Raw genomic sequence first — 16,453 nt, 5'->3', positions numbered from 1 at the left:
ATTACAAGCGACGAGAAATGAACTATAGACATGCAAGGTGCTTCATTTAGTTTAATCAGTGCTTGTATTATCAGTCATCCCGATATTGTATGATTCTAGTTCTTTAGCATTTTGTCAGGAATTAACCAGTGCTAGAGCTGATTATTAAAGATTATCGTTGTCTAAAGTAAAGGTCTCATCTTTTAAACAAAATATAAGGCTAGTTTTTCTGTGTTCTTCTATGACCATATTAACATCTCCAAGATGCTTGTGACACAGATAGCCAGAAACATTTTGTTTGCACACACCTATCTCTTCAGAACCACTTATTTTGTAATGTGTGGCTTTATTTTTCAAAGAGTATGTGGTCACTGATGTTGTTGGCACTTATTCAGAATTTATTTGGGGCACATGTTGGATTGTATGAAAACATCAGGCGCTAATATTTATTGTAACTTAAAAATAAGATGCGTGTTGTTTTGTTAGTCTTTCCTGAATACTGCTAGTTGTTTGATAACAAAGATCATGCTGTTAATATGATTGCAAAAGTCAGTAGATTTTAAAGCACAAAGCCCTAGACTTTAATATATGCAACTTCATTCAAATAAGTGGCTTGCTTTTGTGTCCTAGATGGTTTTTGAAATAAGTATGCTTTCCAGTGACTTCTGATGATTCCCAAAATGAGCAGTTAATAAATGCTCAGTTGCTAGGAGAGCTTTTTTGGTGCAAGTTTGTTATCAGATAGGGTGATTTTGATGGCTCACCTCATGTGCTTTGGAGATAGAACTGCCTTTTTTTTTTGCAAATAAATTCAGTGTCAGGAGTTCTACTTGTTGGCAAAAATATTTCAGAGACATTTTTAGATGTTCCAACCTATCCTGTTCACAGTTATACTTCCTTCTGATGCCCATATTGCAATTCAGGATGCTCACCCAAGTGTTGTAGGGAATAGAGAATTATGCGCAAGTAGATTCAGAGAACTGCAGCAATGAAAGAAGAACATGAAACAGAGATCAGTAGAGCGATAAATATGTTTTAAAGTTTATACTTGTGGTGCCTTGAATTTGAGCTTTCTGTTGATCTAAACTTAGATTCAGAATCACAGCTAGTGACTATTACCACAGTTAAATTCCCCCCCACTCCCCTTTCCTCCCTGCTCTGTATGCAAACAGGAGGAAAGCAAACGGTGTTGCAGGGCTGCTTTCCTGCCTAAGCATTCCTCCGGCCATGGGTGCCTGCCTGGCCTGTGAAGTAAAAATAATCCCCTCTGCATTGCTGTGTTCCACTTTCTACCAAAGCTTGTTACACTGTGCAGTATGATTATTTCCTTCCCTTTAGCACGCTTAACGTGTATTTCTTTGCATGACTGTACAGGGTAGAGTTTTGGGGCAGACAGAGGGATTGGTTTTTTCCTTGTTTGGTTTTTAAGTTTTGAGTTTTTGTAGCTTCAACTTGAGCAGGAGCTTCATATTGTGACAGTAAGAAAAATGCACAAAATGACACCCACTGCAGAGAATTTGCCTCCTCCAGCTGTTGCAGTAGGGTTACCTGGCAGCTGCTTGCTCGGATACATCAACTACTATCACACTTGATTAACCCACACAGCTATGGGCCAGCACATTGCTGGCTGACAAGATAAAGTTAAGTTTAATTACTGTTATTTTCACGATGAATGAAGTATTTCCTGTATAAGCTTCAAAAAGTTCGATGAGACAGCCATCACTGTGAGAGAGGTAAGGAACTGAAATATGAGAGTGGCTTTCAGCTGTGAAGAGCAATCTGTGTCTTCCAGGATTTTTTTCTTTCTCTCAGACAAATTGTGGCACTGTTAGTGTAACTTAGAAGCTGAGAGGTGTCTGTCGGCTTCTTTGACAGCAAAAGCTGACAGATATGAAATTCAGTCCAGTCTTTCATTCTGAATGGTGTTGATCAGTGGTCTTTTGAGGAAGTAATGAGTTTGAGATATTAAATATTCCCTAAACTACAAAAAGTTGGATTTTTACTGAAAGTCTCAACATTTGGATGATTTTTCTATCACACAAAATTTGGCTAAGAATATTTGCTATACCACGACATTCCTACATTTAATCCTGTAGAATGTAAAATTGAAGGGTCAGGTAAAAATCCTGTGATATTTTCAGGAGGAAAGTCATTTTAGCCCTTTTTGCTTGGCCGTTTTTCAGTTTCTGTAATTGTCTTTTAGGTACGTATAGCAACTGCCATTAGCTATGAAGAGCAGAACGCATGAAATGCTGCTCTTTCCTCTTAACTTATTAATGACTTGCATTTCAAAAACATCACTCACCTCTGTTACTGAACAGTTAATTACTGGGAAATAGTTACTGTGCATCAGATGGAGATAGCAGTATTTTTAAAGGATAGGAATAGTTTTCTTCTGTGTTATTGTTGAGATTTTTTGTATTACACTTTTTCAGTCTTATAATGCATTATGGTTTTATGGTCATCTACTGTGCTTTTGCATTACATGATACGGCCAAGGCAGAAACGAGCCTCGATACAGTTTGCATTTAAATTCTTCTAATCTTGGCTGTTCTGATTTTGAAAAGCCTTGTTGTCCCTGTCTTGATCGTGTATTGTTTCTAGCAGCATAGTTATAGGATCTATGTAAAGTACCATAGTTCTTGAGTTTAAAAGATGCTTTTTCTCAGGTTTTTTTCTCTATTCCCATTTACAAATAGTGCTTCCACTCCTCTGATTCAAATGTGCTTTTGGAAAAACCCTGATTTTTCAGTCCCTGTAGTTCAACGAATTGTTCAAATGCTTTTTAAAAAAAAAAAAAAAAAAAAATGTATGAGTGGGGGGATGTTCTGTGAAGTTTGGAGTTACCTGGGAGTGGATCCACCTTCAGCTGAGCAAAACACAATGATAACCAGCACTTTACCACAGCTGAGAAGGCTAATGAGTTTGCCAGCGTTTTCTCTTGCTGTTCTCTTACCCCTTCCCCGTCAGCATTGTTGTCTTTAGCATCACACTGAACCCAGGCCCTGCTTCTGCAGCGAGCCTGTGCACTCCAGGCTCACCTGGAAATGCAGCATCAGGTGTAAGGATGTGAGAGCAAATATTTGGAGTTTGGCCAGAACACACGATACAGAATATCTACTGGCTCTCTGCTTTGGTTTTATGCCAGCTGTGGAAGGACAGTGATCATTCCAGACAAAGGCAGTGCCTGCATTTGTACCACTTAAGAGCTTTGCAGAATGTGACTGCAGCGTTTTCTTACATGCCAGCTACTATACAGCAATATGCTAACAGCATTTATCGGCTGTAAATGCAGGCAGTAGTCATTTTTAGTACGTGCCTGCAATTGTCCTGCTTCAGTGTAGACAGTCTGATGAACAAATGCAAATGAAAAAGTCTCTAGTACTTGACTGGGTTCCCACAGTACACAAATCTCTTTCGTGTCAAAGTAGACAATTCCATACAGTGTCTATGCTTTCATTTTTCCCAGAGTAGAATCAAAATGCTCAGATTATTTGGTTGCCTTGTAACCTACACTAACACATGCTTATCAGTAACATTCATGTCCAGCAAATGAACTGCTTTGGCCTCTCTGACTTGTAACCAGAGAGTTAAAGCAATGAAAAAGAACTGATCTACTCTGGTACTACATGATATAGGGATACCTGAACTAGTTCTGACTTAATTCCATGACTTAAGGGAATAAGTCCATGGCAACTGGACCTGCAGCCAAGGTAGTTCACCTGATAATTTATTCCAGTACTACATGTCCAAAGGATGCCTCGTTTCATTACTTATTTCCATACGTCAGAGTCTGATATTAAAGATCAGTGATCTAAGATGCCTATACATCTTTCATTAAAATGACCTTTTTGAAGCCATTTTCTCTGTATATCTCTATACAAAAATAAAATTAAAAAATCATTTTTATTATTCTCACTAATTGCAATATTAACTCAGTTATGTTTTTATGTTTGCTGCAGGCTGGAAATTAAATCCAGTTGTTGGTGCAGTTTATAGTCCAGAATTCTATGCAGGTAAGGACTATGCTTTAGTTGTCCATGCCATATTTTATTTTAATATTCTTTAAAACATGCAAAAGTACAGAATGTGTGTTTGGAGTGAGGTTTGGTTTCTTTGATTCACGTTATCTGCAAGTCATTTACAGATTTGTGATGCAGGATTTTAACAATTACGTGGGCGTACTAAAGTTTATACAGAAGATATATGAATACCTTTTTATTGGAAAGTAGGTAGTATAACATGAAACAGACTGCAATATTCCAGTTTTACATGAGATTTTATTTATATTTTATTTTATTTTAGTTATATTTTATATTTCAGTGCAGTCACTTTCCTCCAGGAATTATTTAAGCCTAGTGAGCAACAACAACAGAAATAATCTATCTATAAATATATATTTTATGCATATACATGTACATAGACATGCATAAGTATAGAATATCTGTGTTCATAATTTTTTCTTGAACTTTTTTCTTTAAATTTTATATTTATTTTTTCAGTTTCTTAAAATTTCTATATTTATAATCTATATTATCTCTTGAGTCTTCACTAAGATTGAATTCTGATCCTGGTTACAATTTAGAGTCAATGAGACTTAGTCTTTTTCTACTTGAACTCTGTCATGGCTAGCAACAGTTTCTAAATATGCTTTAGCAATGGTATTGAAAACAAACATGGTTGTACTCCAAAACCCACTTGATTTCAGAGGAATTTGAATCCCACCCATAAATATAATCACTAGAAAGTCCAAAAAAGCCAGTTTTTTTGAAAGCTAATAATTTACATCTAGGACAGAAGTAATCACTGTAACTCCAAATGTTTCTAATATGTAATAAAGTTGCCTTCCTTTCTTAGGTTCACAGTCAGATATGAGTCTTCCATTACTTTCATGGGAAATGTTTTTAGTTTTCCATTTGGATCTCTTTTTCAGTTGTCTGGGTGTGTGTATACTGGATACAAATACCTAATCATGTTTAAAAAAAAAAACGAAAATATTTATTCCTTGTCACACACTTAGGTAATTGAAAATAAAGAGGTAATTGTAAAATACATTCTCTACAGTAAGTGAAGAACAGATACAGAGTCATAGAATCCTAGAATAGTTTGGGTTGAAAGGGACCTTAAAGATCATCTAGTTCCAACCCCCCTGCCCCGGGCAGGGACACCTTCCACTAGCCCAGGTTGCTCAAAGTCCGGTCCAACCTGGCCTTGAACCCTTCCAGGAATGGGGCAGCCACAGCCTCTCTGGGCAACCTGTTCCAGTGCCTCACCACCCTCACAGGGAAGAATTTCTTCCTTCTCTCCGTGTCACCAACAAAGATGTTAAAGGGCACTGTTTAACAGCACCAGAACTGACCCCCGAGGAACTCCACTCATCACTGCTCTCCACTTGGACATCAAGCTGTTGACCACAACTCTTTGAGTACAACCATCCAGCCAATTCATTATCCCTTGAGTGGTCCATCCATCAAATCCATGTCTCTCCAATTTAGAGATAAGGATGTCATGCAGGACACTGTCAAATGCTTTGCACAAGTCCAGGTAGATGACGTCAGTTTCTCTTCTCCTGTCGACCAGTGCTGTGACCCTGTCGTAGAAGGCCATCAAATTCCTCAGGCACGATTTGCCCTTAGTGAAGCCACGTTGGCTGGCCCCAACGACCTCCTTATTTTCTATGTGCCCTAGCATAGTTTCCAGGAGGATCCGCTCCATGATTTTGCCGGACACAGAGGTGAGACGGACTGGCCTGTACTTCCCCGGTTCTTCAGGTTCTTCCTGTTTTCCCTTTTTAAAAATAGGGGTTATCTTTCCCCTTTTCCAGTCAGCGGAAACGTCACCGGACTGCCACAACTTCTCAAATATATGAAAAGTGGCTTAATGACTTCATCCACCAGTTCCCTCAGGACCTGCAGATGCATCTCATCAGTTCCCTTGGGCTTGTGCTCCTTCAGGTTCCTTAGATGGTCTTGAACCTGATCTTCTCCTACAGTGGGCGATTCTTTGTTCTCCCAGTCCCCGCCTTTACCTTCTGCCCCTTGGGTGGTGTGGCTGGAGCACTTGCCAGTGAAGACTGAGGCAAAAAAGTCATTGAGTACCTCAGCCTTCTCCATATTCCAGGTGACCAAGTCTCCCTTTTCCTTCCAGAGAGGGCCCACATATTCCCTAGTCTTTCTTTATCACTTCCTTTTATATTAGGAAAGCTTTTTTCACAGATTAAGCATGGAAAGAGGTTGCCCACAGAAGCTGAGGGACCTCCATTCATGGAGATATTCAAACCTCCACCAGGCAAAGCTAAAAATCTTTTGTTAGTTCAAGGGACTTCAAGAGAGGAAAAACTGTTAAATAGGTCTACTGTTACAAATGGATATTTATTTTAAAATAGCTGCCTGTAGTACATGCAGTGCCATCTACTAAGATAGATAAAAATGTTCCAATTAGGGTATTGTGTTATAAAAGTGGCACAGCATAATAAAAATACTTGGCATTCATGGAATTGCAATATTTAGTGTAGGCAGAATTTATTTCCTTCCTTGATGTATGCCTACATTGAAAACAGGAATTCAGCATTGATCTCGTTTGAGTAGTTAGTGAACCAACCCTGAACCTGCATAAATTAGAAAGTCAGAGTTATTAGTCATTTCATATAAATGACTTTGTGTTAATGACAAATATAATAATATTCCCATAGTACAGTAATCAATTTTCTAATACATATGCAGAATTAACAATCTGACTTATAATTGTCTCATGAAGTAGGGCATGAAGAGTTCACATAGTTTGTAAATTAAAATCAATATTTTCAATCTCTCCTGAAGGTAATTTTCCTAATTTACTGGACTTTTCCCTAACATTTATTTTGTCTTTTAATTATAAAATGGCAGGTTATTGATTTTTTTTGTATAACCTCCTAAAGTCCCAAGTGCATTTTTATTGCCAACACAAGGGAGGTGTTTGCCCTTCTTAATGAGAATCTTTAATTACCATTAGAAGAGTATTAATTTAATTTTATGAATTATGACATTCACTCTACCACATCTATGAGGAAAGTTCTATCAAGATACTTCATGTATTTCAGATTTTTTTTTCTGTTTATACATGCAGGCAGTTTTGGTTGGGTTGGGTTTTTTTTTAATGTGTATCAAATGCATATTTTCTGTATTGACTAAAAGATAATTTTTTCTCAGACAATCTAGTTAAAAAAAATATATCTCTGTACAGATCTCTTAAAGTTGTTAGAAAATGAAACAGTAAAAGAGCAATGCAGTTCTTGCATGCTGTAATAGAATACCGCTACATATCTTTCCTTTTGTGTCCACCCCAACCACCTTACTTGGAGAGGAAGCGATTGCACTTTTGAAGATTATAAAATTAGAAATGTGATTTTTAAGACAGTCGAAGTTCTAGTTATTTGGTTTAATGGTTGTCTCCAACACTATCATGTTGACATTGTACCGACTCTTTCATAGCCAGTGCAAGAAGTTCTTTTAGCTCCTAATAAATGATGAAAAATTTGGCCACTTCTGAAATAAAGATGATACATTTGCAGAGAAACTGTTGATTTAAAGTACCTTTAATCTTCATAAATAAGTAAAAAAACAGAAGGTTATACAAAGCTGTCAGGATGGCACTGATGAATGGCAAATTCACCCGTTTCTCAATTGCCGGTGAAGACACACGCCGCAAGGCTTAACCGTATTGTACATCATATCTGCCAACTCATTTCTGTGATTAAATATTCCATCAGTGCGGGCTATAAGGCGGTAAAGCTTAACAAGATTCATAAGATGCACCACTTGAATACACATAACTCACTTCCTTGGATAGAGAGCACCCCGCATGCAAAAGAAAATTAGAATCGAGTTAAATTACTCCATAAGACAAGATCAATAGAGAAAGGAAAAGATCCCCTAATGCAATGCAAATCTAAGATATAGTTATGTCCTGACAACTTGAAGCAGACAATTAAAGTCAAATAGGGAGGAACGCAATGTAAATCAACCCTAAAACCTTGAAGATAATGGTAAACAGTAGGACCAGTGACATGATTGTTATAGCTCTGCTTTTTTTCTGAGTGTACACTTCTGTAAAAGAAAACCTTTATTGAGGAAACGCGTGACAGCTAAAAATGGAGACTATAAGATACATATCAGATACGCTACAGATCCTATGTAAGTGAAGTATTACTTGGGGACTGGAAAATACTATATATTTACAAAACACTACAGATTTTTCTTCCTGAGTAGCCCTTCTAAAACTGTTTTTCTGACTTTGAAATCTCATGCTGTAGTAAATTAGAGTGCTCTGGAAAACGGCTATTTAGGTCACGTGGTAGCATTAATATGGATTTCCAGTAACATGTCATGAAGTGTGATTTGAAGACTGCTGTTGTAATTCCAAGGCCTAGCAAATCCCCAAACAGTTGTTGACTGTGGGCGTGCTGGTGAACTGGCTGGCTGGCTCACCTCCTGCCCTTCTCACAGGTCTGCTGGGAAGTCCTAAAATTCCATTCCTTAGAAAACAAAAGGATGGTGATTTTTTTCATTTATCATTTTCAGCATTTCACAGAATTCCACTTTTCCATATATCATAATTGATAGGCAATGTTTAAAAAATTGACTTATGTCCACATAGTCTCCTTCTAGCAAATAAAAGGATACTGTTTAATGTGCTTTTCCTCCTTATGAGAAAGAAATGCTTACTGAAGTTATCATTTCCATCTCAGCTTATCTTTTCCAGTAAACTATCAAGTTCTTAGGCAGGTTCTGATGAGGAAATTTGTAAGAAGCGCTGTGTGATTCATCTCACAAAGTCTTCATGTGAAGTGGGACAAATTTTTCACTTATTTGTATACCCATCCAATGTAAAATCCATCCCGTAGTGACCCATAATTTTGCTATGTTAAACTAGAGTCTGTTATCTATGGCTGGCAAAATACAGATTTGCAGTTTGGTTTCTTTACTAGGACTACTCTGGTACTTTCTTGCTATAAGCTGTTATATTCTTTGTTTCCATGGTTTGTTATAATACCATTTTCACCTGCTTATTTATTTTTATATAGTGTATATTTTATCTGTAATACCTAGCCTTCCTTTCATCCTCGAACAGTCTGAAAGCGAAGTTCCATGTTGTTGCTTTCAGTTATTGAAGATCTTCTGTTTTCTCTTTTGGTTTTTGAAATGATGAATTTCTGAGCAGTCTCTTGCACTGTCCCATGTTACTACACCTCTATCACTACAACAGATCAGTCCTTTAAAACAGATAGCTTGAGATGCAGTAGGGCCATTTTAAAAGACTTTGTCCTTGTAAGTGGCAAAAAATAGATTTCAGGGTGCATACCTGTTGGAGAGGCTTTTTTTTGATAGTTCCAGTGTGCAAAGTGAGGTGTTACAGAAAGTACCTGGAAATCTAGTGAATCTTCTTTCAGAGAACAGTTGAATTCACAGTGACGCACATGAGAAAATATTCTTGTCTGGTCATATCCAACAAAAAATATTTTAAAAATTTCAAAATTTAAGTTGGCAGTGGAGAAAGAAAGGGCTTAAGACTAGTGAGGAAGAATCATTAGAACCAGTCATGGAGCACAGCTCCATGACAAGTAATAGAGATCCCATTACCTTTTCACTTAGGTGACTAATTACATATTATTTTTCCTGAATAGTCATGAAGTGCTAGTTTTTCAGAAGCTAGTTTCAAGAGTCATCCTACATAGCTGAGTAGATGTTTTCACTTCATAAATAGTCTTAACCCAGTGAGGACTATTGTAGGCACCCGGTTTCTTGGGCAGTTAGTAGTTATCATTCCAGGGTGGCTTGGAAAATTTTCCTCATCAGTTAAAATGAAAGAAAGGGGAAGAACTTGTGCTTTTGACTGTTTTATATGCCCTCAGAAGACAGAGACGTTTTAGATGCCTGGGGCTTTTTAGCATGCTGTGGATTTGGAAGCCAGCAGTATCCTTCAAGAAACAGATTTTTCAAACTTTCACAAGTTCGTTTTAAACTTTGAAATATAATGTTATATATAAGTAGTTGAAGAAATACCATAGTACTATAGATATAAACATGCACTTAAATAAGAGGAATCCAGGGGAAGAGAGGATTCCTGTATGTTTGCTAACACTAATTCTCTTTGTTCATGTCTTAAAGCATCTATTTCGGGAGTGTAAGAGCACCTGGGATTCATTTCATCTTTCTAGTGTTTCTCTTTGAATTTAAATGACTCTTGCATAAGCTCAGCAAATACCCTAGAAACACTTCTCAATGAAGGTGTCTGGAGTTTGTGAAGCTGAATTATATGCTTGCGCAGCAATTCTAATCCTAGGGTAAAAGTTCACTGTACCATATCTGTAAAGCATAATTTTGGTGAAAATTGGCTGTCTGTCACTACATAGATTAATTCATCTTACAATTTGATTACATACACTTAGATTTGAACTTAGCCATTGACTAAGTAGATTTTCCTAAGTAAATGTATTCTCGACATTGTTAGCTAAACAGTTCAAGTAATTTTCTAACTACAGAAAAATTAAATAATTATTGTTTAATATTCCATCTGTTATATATAGATGCTCCTTTTCAAAGCATGAAACAAAGCTGTGGCTGTTGTTTCAAAAATCGTACTGTTAAAGTACCATCATACAGGTGATGACATCCTAGTTAGATTAACACCACTGATGACAACTAATGCATTTCTATAACTTCTGCGGAGCTGTTACAAGCCATTATAGTGGAAATACTGGTTTATGAAAGATTAATAAAGCTGGTAGAAAAATGGAATTCAGCATCTGTACTAGCTATTTACTCAAAGAAATCTTCCAGAATTAATTATGCCTTATGCTACATTATAATGAATTTTTCATTAAAATGTATACCATTATGGAAACTAAACAAGGATTATTCAAAGAATAATGCTAGTGACACTTATTTTTTGAAAGATTAATTTAGTTAATTGGTTATACATTTAAATCTGGAGCAAGGTTAATCAACCTATATTTATCATTGTATCAAAGTCTACACATTTTAAAGAGAAAATCACAAATACTGTCAGTATTACCCTTTTAAAGATGTTTCTTCTGCTTGGATGTATATCTAATAATACAGTATACACTTAGGCTTTGATACTGTTCCTATGTTGATCTCTAAGGAAATTCTATACACTTGATTATTTTATGGTATAACAGAAGATAGAGAGTGGTGAAGAAGGGAGTTCCTGATTCTTCAGTGTAAAAGTTCAGGAATTTTGACCACAGTCTGGTATAGAGGAATCATTTGATACTGGATTATGATGAATTTGTGCACAAGTAGAATCTGGAAAAACAGAAACTGCGTGTTTGTTGAAAGTTGGCATTCTTTCAAAACAGGAGAAAGGAGGTGTTTGCGGGGGGCTTTTGATCTGTTTACTTGTTGGTACAGTCTTGCTGAGCCATAGGTCTTGAGTTTTCTGCAAGACATCCTGAGTTCATACTACTGATATATCCCACCTGAACTAGTCTTAGGTAACTACACAGCAAAACCACACTGACCCTACTATCTCACTGCTTGGAGTCAATGGATTTGGAGTTGTTAAGTGTAAGTTAGTGCTGCATCCCCTCTATGGTACAGTATCAGCAGCCTTATACTATTCTCCAGTGGTAGGTCAGATCTTTGATGCTGAAGATTTTTTTAGAAGTCATATCAGTAGTTACCTGTATGTAGACAAAGAATACTCTGAGATGACAAATGAGTGCCAACAAGTTGATAGAGCTGGCATGGGTGCAAAGTACGGAGGTGAGGCAGGGAGGCAAGGTGAGGAATTGTTATATTAGCTGTTCTGGGATGCAAAAAACGTGTAGAAATGAAGTAATGCATAGAGGAACAGAAAAAGTCTATTTAAAAAGGTATTGGAAGGAAGGAAGTAGGGTCAATGAATGGCAAAAGTTCTCTAGCCTCTGTACCTCCTGTATGCCTCGCATGTTTTTTACAAAGGAGTGAGATGCCTTTCCTCATTCTAAGGTCCTAACTCAAAAACCTGCTTTTCCCTTTGAACTGCCAGGTAAAAAATTTCCTCAGTGGTAGTTCTGTCAGGTAGCATTTATGAAAATTTCTTGATTTCTTTAGGTAAACTCACTCCTCTTGTAATGTCTGACCCAAAGATAAAACAATGTGTTTGAGACAGGCTTGGAATGATAAATTCCTATGTGTGAGTAAGCCTGAATTCTACTTGGACACATGTTCTGTGAACCGCTGAATGAATACAGGACCAGGTATAATCATAATTAAACATGTGATTATGATTGCAACTTATTTGATTTAGTAGCTTATTCTAGCAAAGAGCACAATGTGTGTTAAAAGTACGTTTTAGCTCATGAGAGGGAAATCTATCGACCAGAAGTTGCTTTAGGCTTAGGAAGTCCTTGAGCTGCAAATGGTTGGAAGCTAGGATAACACCTGTGTGAAGAGTGCCGTGCTTGCTGTCTTCTTATGCTCTACCTTAGGTTCATGCTTTTGATGATTTGAAAAATTTTATTTTTTTAATTATATCCAACATGTCAAAATGCCACCCAAATGACAGCAAGATGGTTGAGACTATAGGGGCAGCGTGAAGGTCACATTCTTGCGTTACAGTCAATGGCCACCAAGTTAAAGTAGTCATATTACATCTTGACATTTAGTTCTGTAGTCAAATGATCTGTTCAGCTGCCTTGCCAACTACTCAGGTAGTCCCCCTCATCTTGGATACATACCTTTGTTTAGTTTAAGGCTGCTTTTGCTTGAAGGAGCAACCTTCTGTAGTCCTCTTTTTCCCAGTGACCTGGTATAATACATTTGAGCAGCCTCCACACAGATCTAGCTTAATCATTGTGGAATGCAGTGGTGATCATACCTGAACATTTTATACCCATGAAATAAGATTTTTTTTGATACTAGACCAGACACTACTTAAAAAAATCACAGAAATGTGGGTTGGGACTGACTTCTGGAGGTCATGCAGTCCAACTTCCTTTCTGAAGCAGGAGTAACACCAGTGCTAGATCAGGTGAGCCACGAATTTGTATACATCTACAAGGACAGAGATTTATGATCCTCTTTGGGTAACTTTTTCCAGTGTTGCAGTACCCTCACAGTGAAAAACTTTTTCCTAATATCCAACCTAAACCTCTCAAGCTGGCAGCTGGTGGCCATTGACCTTTTATATTATCATCTACTAGAATTCCAGTGACATTTTGGCTCAATCATCTTTGTAACTTCCCTTCAAGTAGAGAAAGCTAGTAGATTGCCTTTTAACTTCCTCTTTGACAGACTAATCAAGTGCAGTTCCCTCAACCTCCCTTCACAGGCCATGAGCTCTAGACCCCCGCCCATCTTGGTGTCACTCCAACATATCCTTTCCAGTTTCTCCATGTTTCAGTTGAACTGGCGTGGCAGTAGGTTTAAAAACTGTATGCAGTATTCTAGGTGCAGTTTTGCTGGCACCAAGTATGTGTGTGTGTTGGGGGAATAACAACAGCTCCTGATCTGCTGGCCATGTTTCCATGTTTCTCCTAACTTCACCTAGTATGCAGTTTGCCTTGTTTGTTTAAATGTTACTTTAATAAAACAGAAGAAATCATTCTGATCATCAGGAGCTGTACTGTCCTTTCTTTGCTGTTACATTGCTTCTGACTTCTTGTATGTTTGTTGTTATTGTCGATATAATTGATCAGTTTTTAAAGAGCTAAAAAGAAAGTTAAGTACTGTGCTTTACTCATGATGAGAATCTTTTGAAGAAAAAGAATGCTTGGACTTGTCTTATTTAAATATTATTTTGGGGACTAGTGAAAATGTGTTCTATGGCTTCCTAATCAGCGACGGTCCAAAAATAAATTAAAATAAATATGGTGGCAGCCTAAAACTGTCTAATTGTAAATATTATATTGAGATATTTATTTCACAACTGTCTTCCTGGAGTTGTCTTGTTAATACAGTAGTTTGAAGCATTAGCATGGTTTTTAAGTAAATCTGACAATTATCCCCACTTGCCACATGCTGGCTTGGGGTTCGCAGAGCAGGTTCAGTACACATGAAATAGATTCTGCTTGCAAGAAACTGCATTGGGAGCTGTAGGAGAGGCTCCATGGGCACACTGAGTGTCGTATGTCACGCAAATTGGCTTTTGGACAGCTTTGAACTGTGTGTGGTGGGCTGTCTGCTTCAGGGGACAAGACTAAACCTGGTCCAGAGTAAACTCTCCAGACTCTGTATGATGTAGGTTTAGAAGCGGGATATAAAACCAGCTGTTTTATAGCTACTGCTACTGTCTCACCAATTACTTGACAATAGAGGTCAGCCTGGGTGTGCACTGTCTGGACCTGAGGTCTAGGCTACAATATGCTTGATGATTGTCTGATAGAATAAAACTGAGACTGTAATTCAAACACCAACTATATATATATATATATGTAAAAAGCAATGGCTCAAGAATCTCTCAGAGGAAAATTTAAGACAAACTACAGGATCAAACACTTGTTTGTTCAGGACTGGGTGGGATAACTAGATAAGTTAATAGCAGTAATGCAGAGGAATACATTCCTCTAATTAAAAGAATAACAAAGTTAGGAAGATCCATGCATTAGGATGGACAGTCAGGCAGACGAGCTATTCTGAAATGTAAAGTAATAAAATAATATATGAAATGTCAAGTTAATACAGTTAAGTGGAATGGAAAACAACTCTGCTGTGTTTTAAACCTTGATTACATCTGTAAATTAATGCTAAAGCAGTTTAAGACTATGTTGAATTGTATTCCAAACATAGAGCTAATGTTTTCTGTTTCGTCTTCTTAATTTTTTCCCATTTTGGGCATTGGATTACAGAATCCCAAACACATTTGCATTGTAATTACATTTCATAATACTTACTGAGAGTAGATTTCAACATACTGAGTTTTCATTTGTTTACTCATTTGTGGAAGTAGCTGAGATGAAGCTGTGCTTCACAATGGTATGCAATCTCTGTCAGTTTGGCTCTGTCAGATTTGCTTTGTGAAATTGCTTTGGGGGAAATCTCCAAGGATAGAACTGCTTCTAGTAGAAGTGAGTGTTTTGGAAAGTTTGGAAACATTGTATTACCATTTTTGAAATGTTTTTCATGCTCCTGAAATTTTTGAATCTTGAATGGACTGGGGAAGAAACAGACTAACTAAAGCCAGGATTACGCATGATGATTCAATTTTTGCTCTTTTATATTCTTAGCTTGTCATTCAGAATAGAATTTTATTTGTAAGTTAAAACCAGCATCCACTGGGGTAAGTAAATAGAACTGAGGGATTAGTAATTTGCATCTCTGCATCTAATTGCATTAGATTTGCATCTCTGTCTTATCGATTTACTGAAATAGGTAATTTACACAGAAAATAATGTCTTGACACAATATGAGAGGATAAAGTATAAACACATCTACTTGTAATCCCTCCGGGGCCATGGTGAAACTGTTGTGTTTGTGTTTGAGCAGAAAGGCTCCAGTTTCATTTATTCTGTGATTCTATTCATATTGCAGTCTTTATTCGTCAGGCAGACGTATGAATGTGACCCATTGTAGTTATCAGCAGAATATAAATGTATATTTTATATATTCAAGTATCCTATTTCAAGAATAGTATAATACCAGCTCAGAGTTTATTTATACTTTGGAATTTCTCTCATGTTTGTTTCTCCAAGTTACAAATGAACCAAGAACAAGTTACAATGAATCAAGAGTGACATCATTTACATACGTTTTAGTCTGCTGGGAGGACCTAGAAAGATTCGAATAAAGATTTGATTTTCAAAGGTCCTGAACAGCTTCAGTGGAACACATCTCCCAGTGTAAGATAGTGACAGTGGATATCACTGAATATCAGTTTGTGTGCACCTGAATTTGTATATATGTATCATATAGTATACATATCTTGTAGGAAAGTTACAGTTACGGGCAGTACTGACAGTACCACTCAAATTTTTTACATGATTACACAATGCATTTCTAGTTTTAGATTTTTGGTGACAGTACATGAACAAGGATTTACACTTGGATGCCAATGATAAGCTAAAGACCTAACTAGCAAGCACTAACAAGCACAGGTAAACTCTCTAGACTTGTTAGGTACTTTGGTACAAGCAGTGGTTGAGTTTGTGTGACATAGTGATTTCATTCTCGTTACAAGACAAGGAATGTCTGTGGCTGATTAATAATATTTAAATTATATTTGGAAAGGGTGGTTTATTGCAACTGTTACTCATTGTTAATGGAAACATTACATAAATTGTTCCTGTGAAATACAGCCCCTCTATGGTAAGGATGGCATGCTGATGTAAATAGAAACAAGTCAGGCACACAGTGTGTGTTTTTAAGCTGGCATTACTTTGCCACATACCAACAGTACCATGGCACAGCCGAAATTTGCCACTAAAAACCAGTGATTATGCCATGCTGCATTGTCAAGCTATTCCTCCTAAAGCAATCTTTGAGAACTTTAGTGA

The 16,453-nt window shown here is 37.1% G+C and overlaps 1 protein-coding gene across 37 annotated transcripts in view; it reads left to right on the top strand.

The window, feature by feature from the left end:
• RBFOX1 (RNA binding fox-1 homolog 1) overlaps positions 1–16,453 on the top strand; it is a 919,785-nt gene that overhangs the window by 827,113 nt on the left and 76,219 nt on the right. For 35 of the 37 annotated variants that reach the window (XM_074885636.1, XM_074885649.1, XM_074885640.1 and 32 more), the window contains one exon: positions 3,942–3,995. The exons of the other annotated variants lie outside the window; for them this stretch is intronic. In XM_074885636.1, coding sequence (XP_074741737.1) covers positions 3,942–3,995 — 54 coding nt within the window. The remainder of the gene's footprint in view (positions 1–3,941; positions 3,996–16,453) is intronic. 37 annotated transcript variants of the gene reach the window in all.

This window comes from Strix uralensis, chromosome 16, assembly GCF_047716275.1.
Source record: "Strix uralensis isolate ZFMK-TIS-50842 chromosome 16, bStrUra1, whole genome shotgun sequence".
NCBI classification, from domain to species: domain Eukaryota; kingdom Metazoa; phylum Chordata; class Aves; order Strigiformes; family Strigidae; genus Strix; species Strix uralensis.
This window is presented reverse-complemented; position numbering and strand designations above follow the sequence as displayed.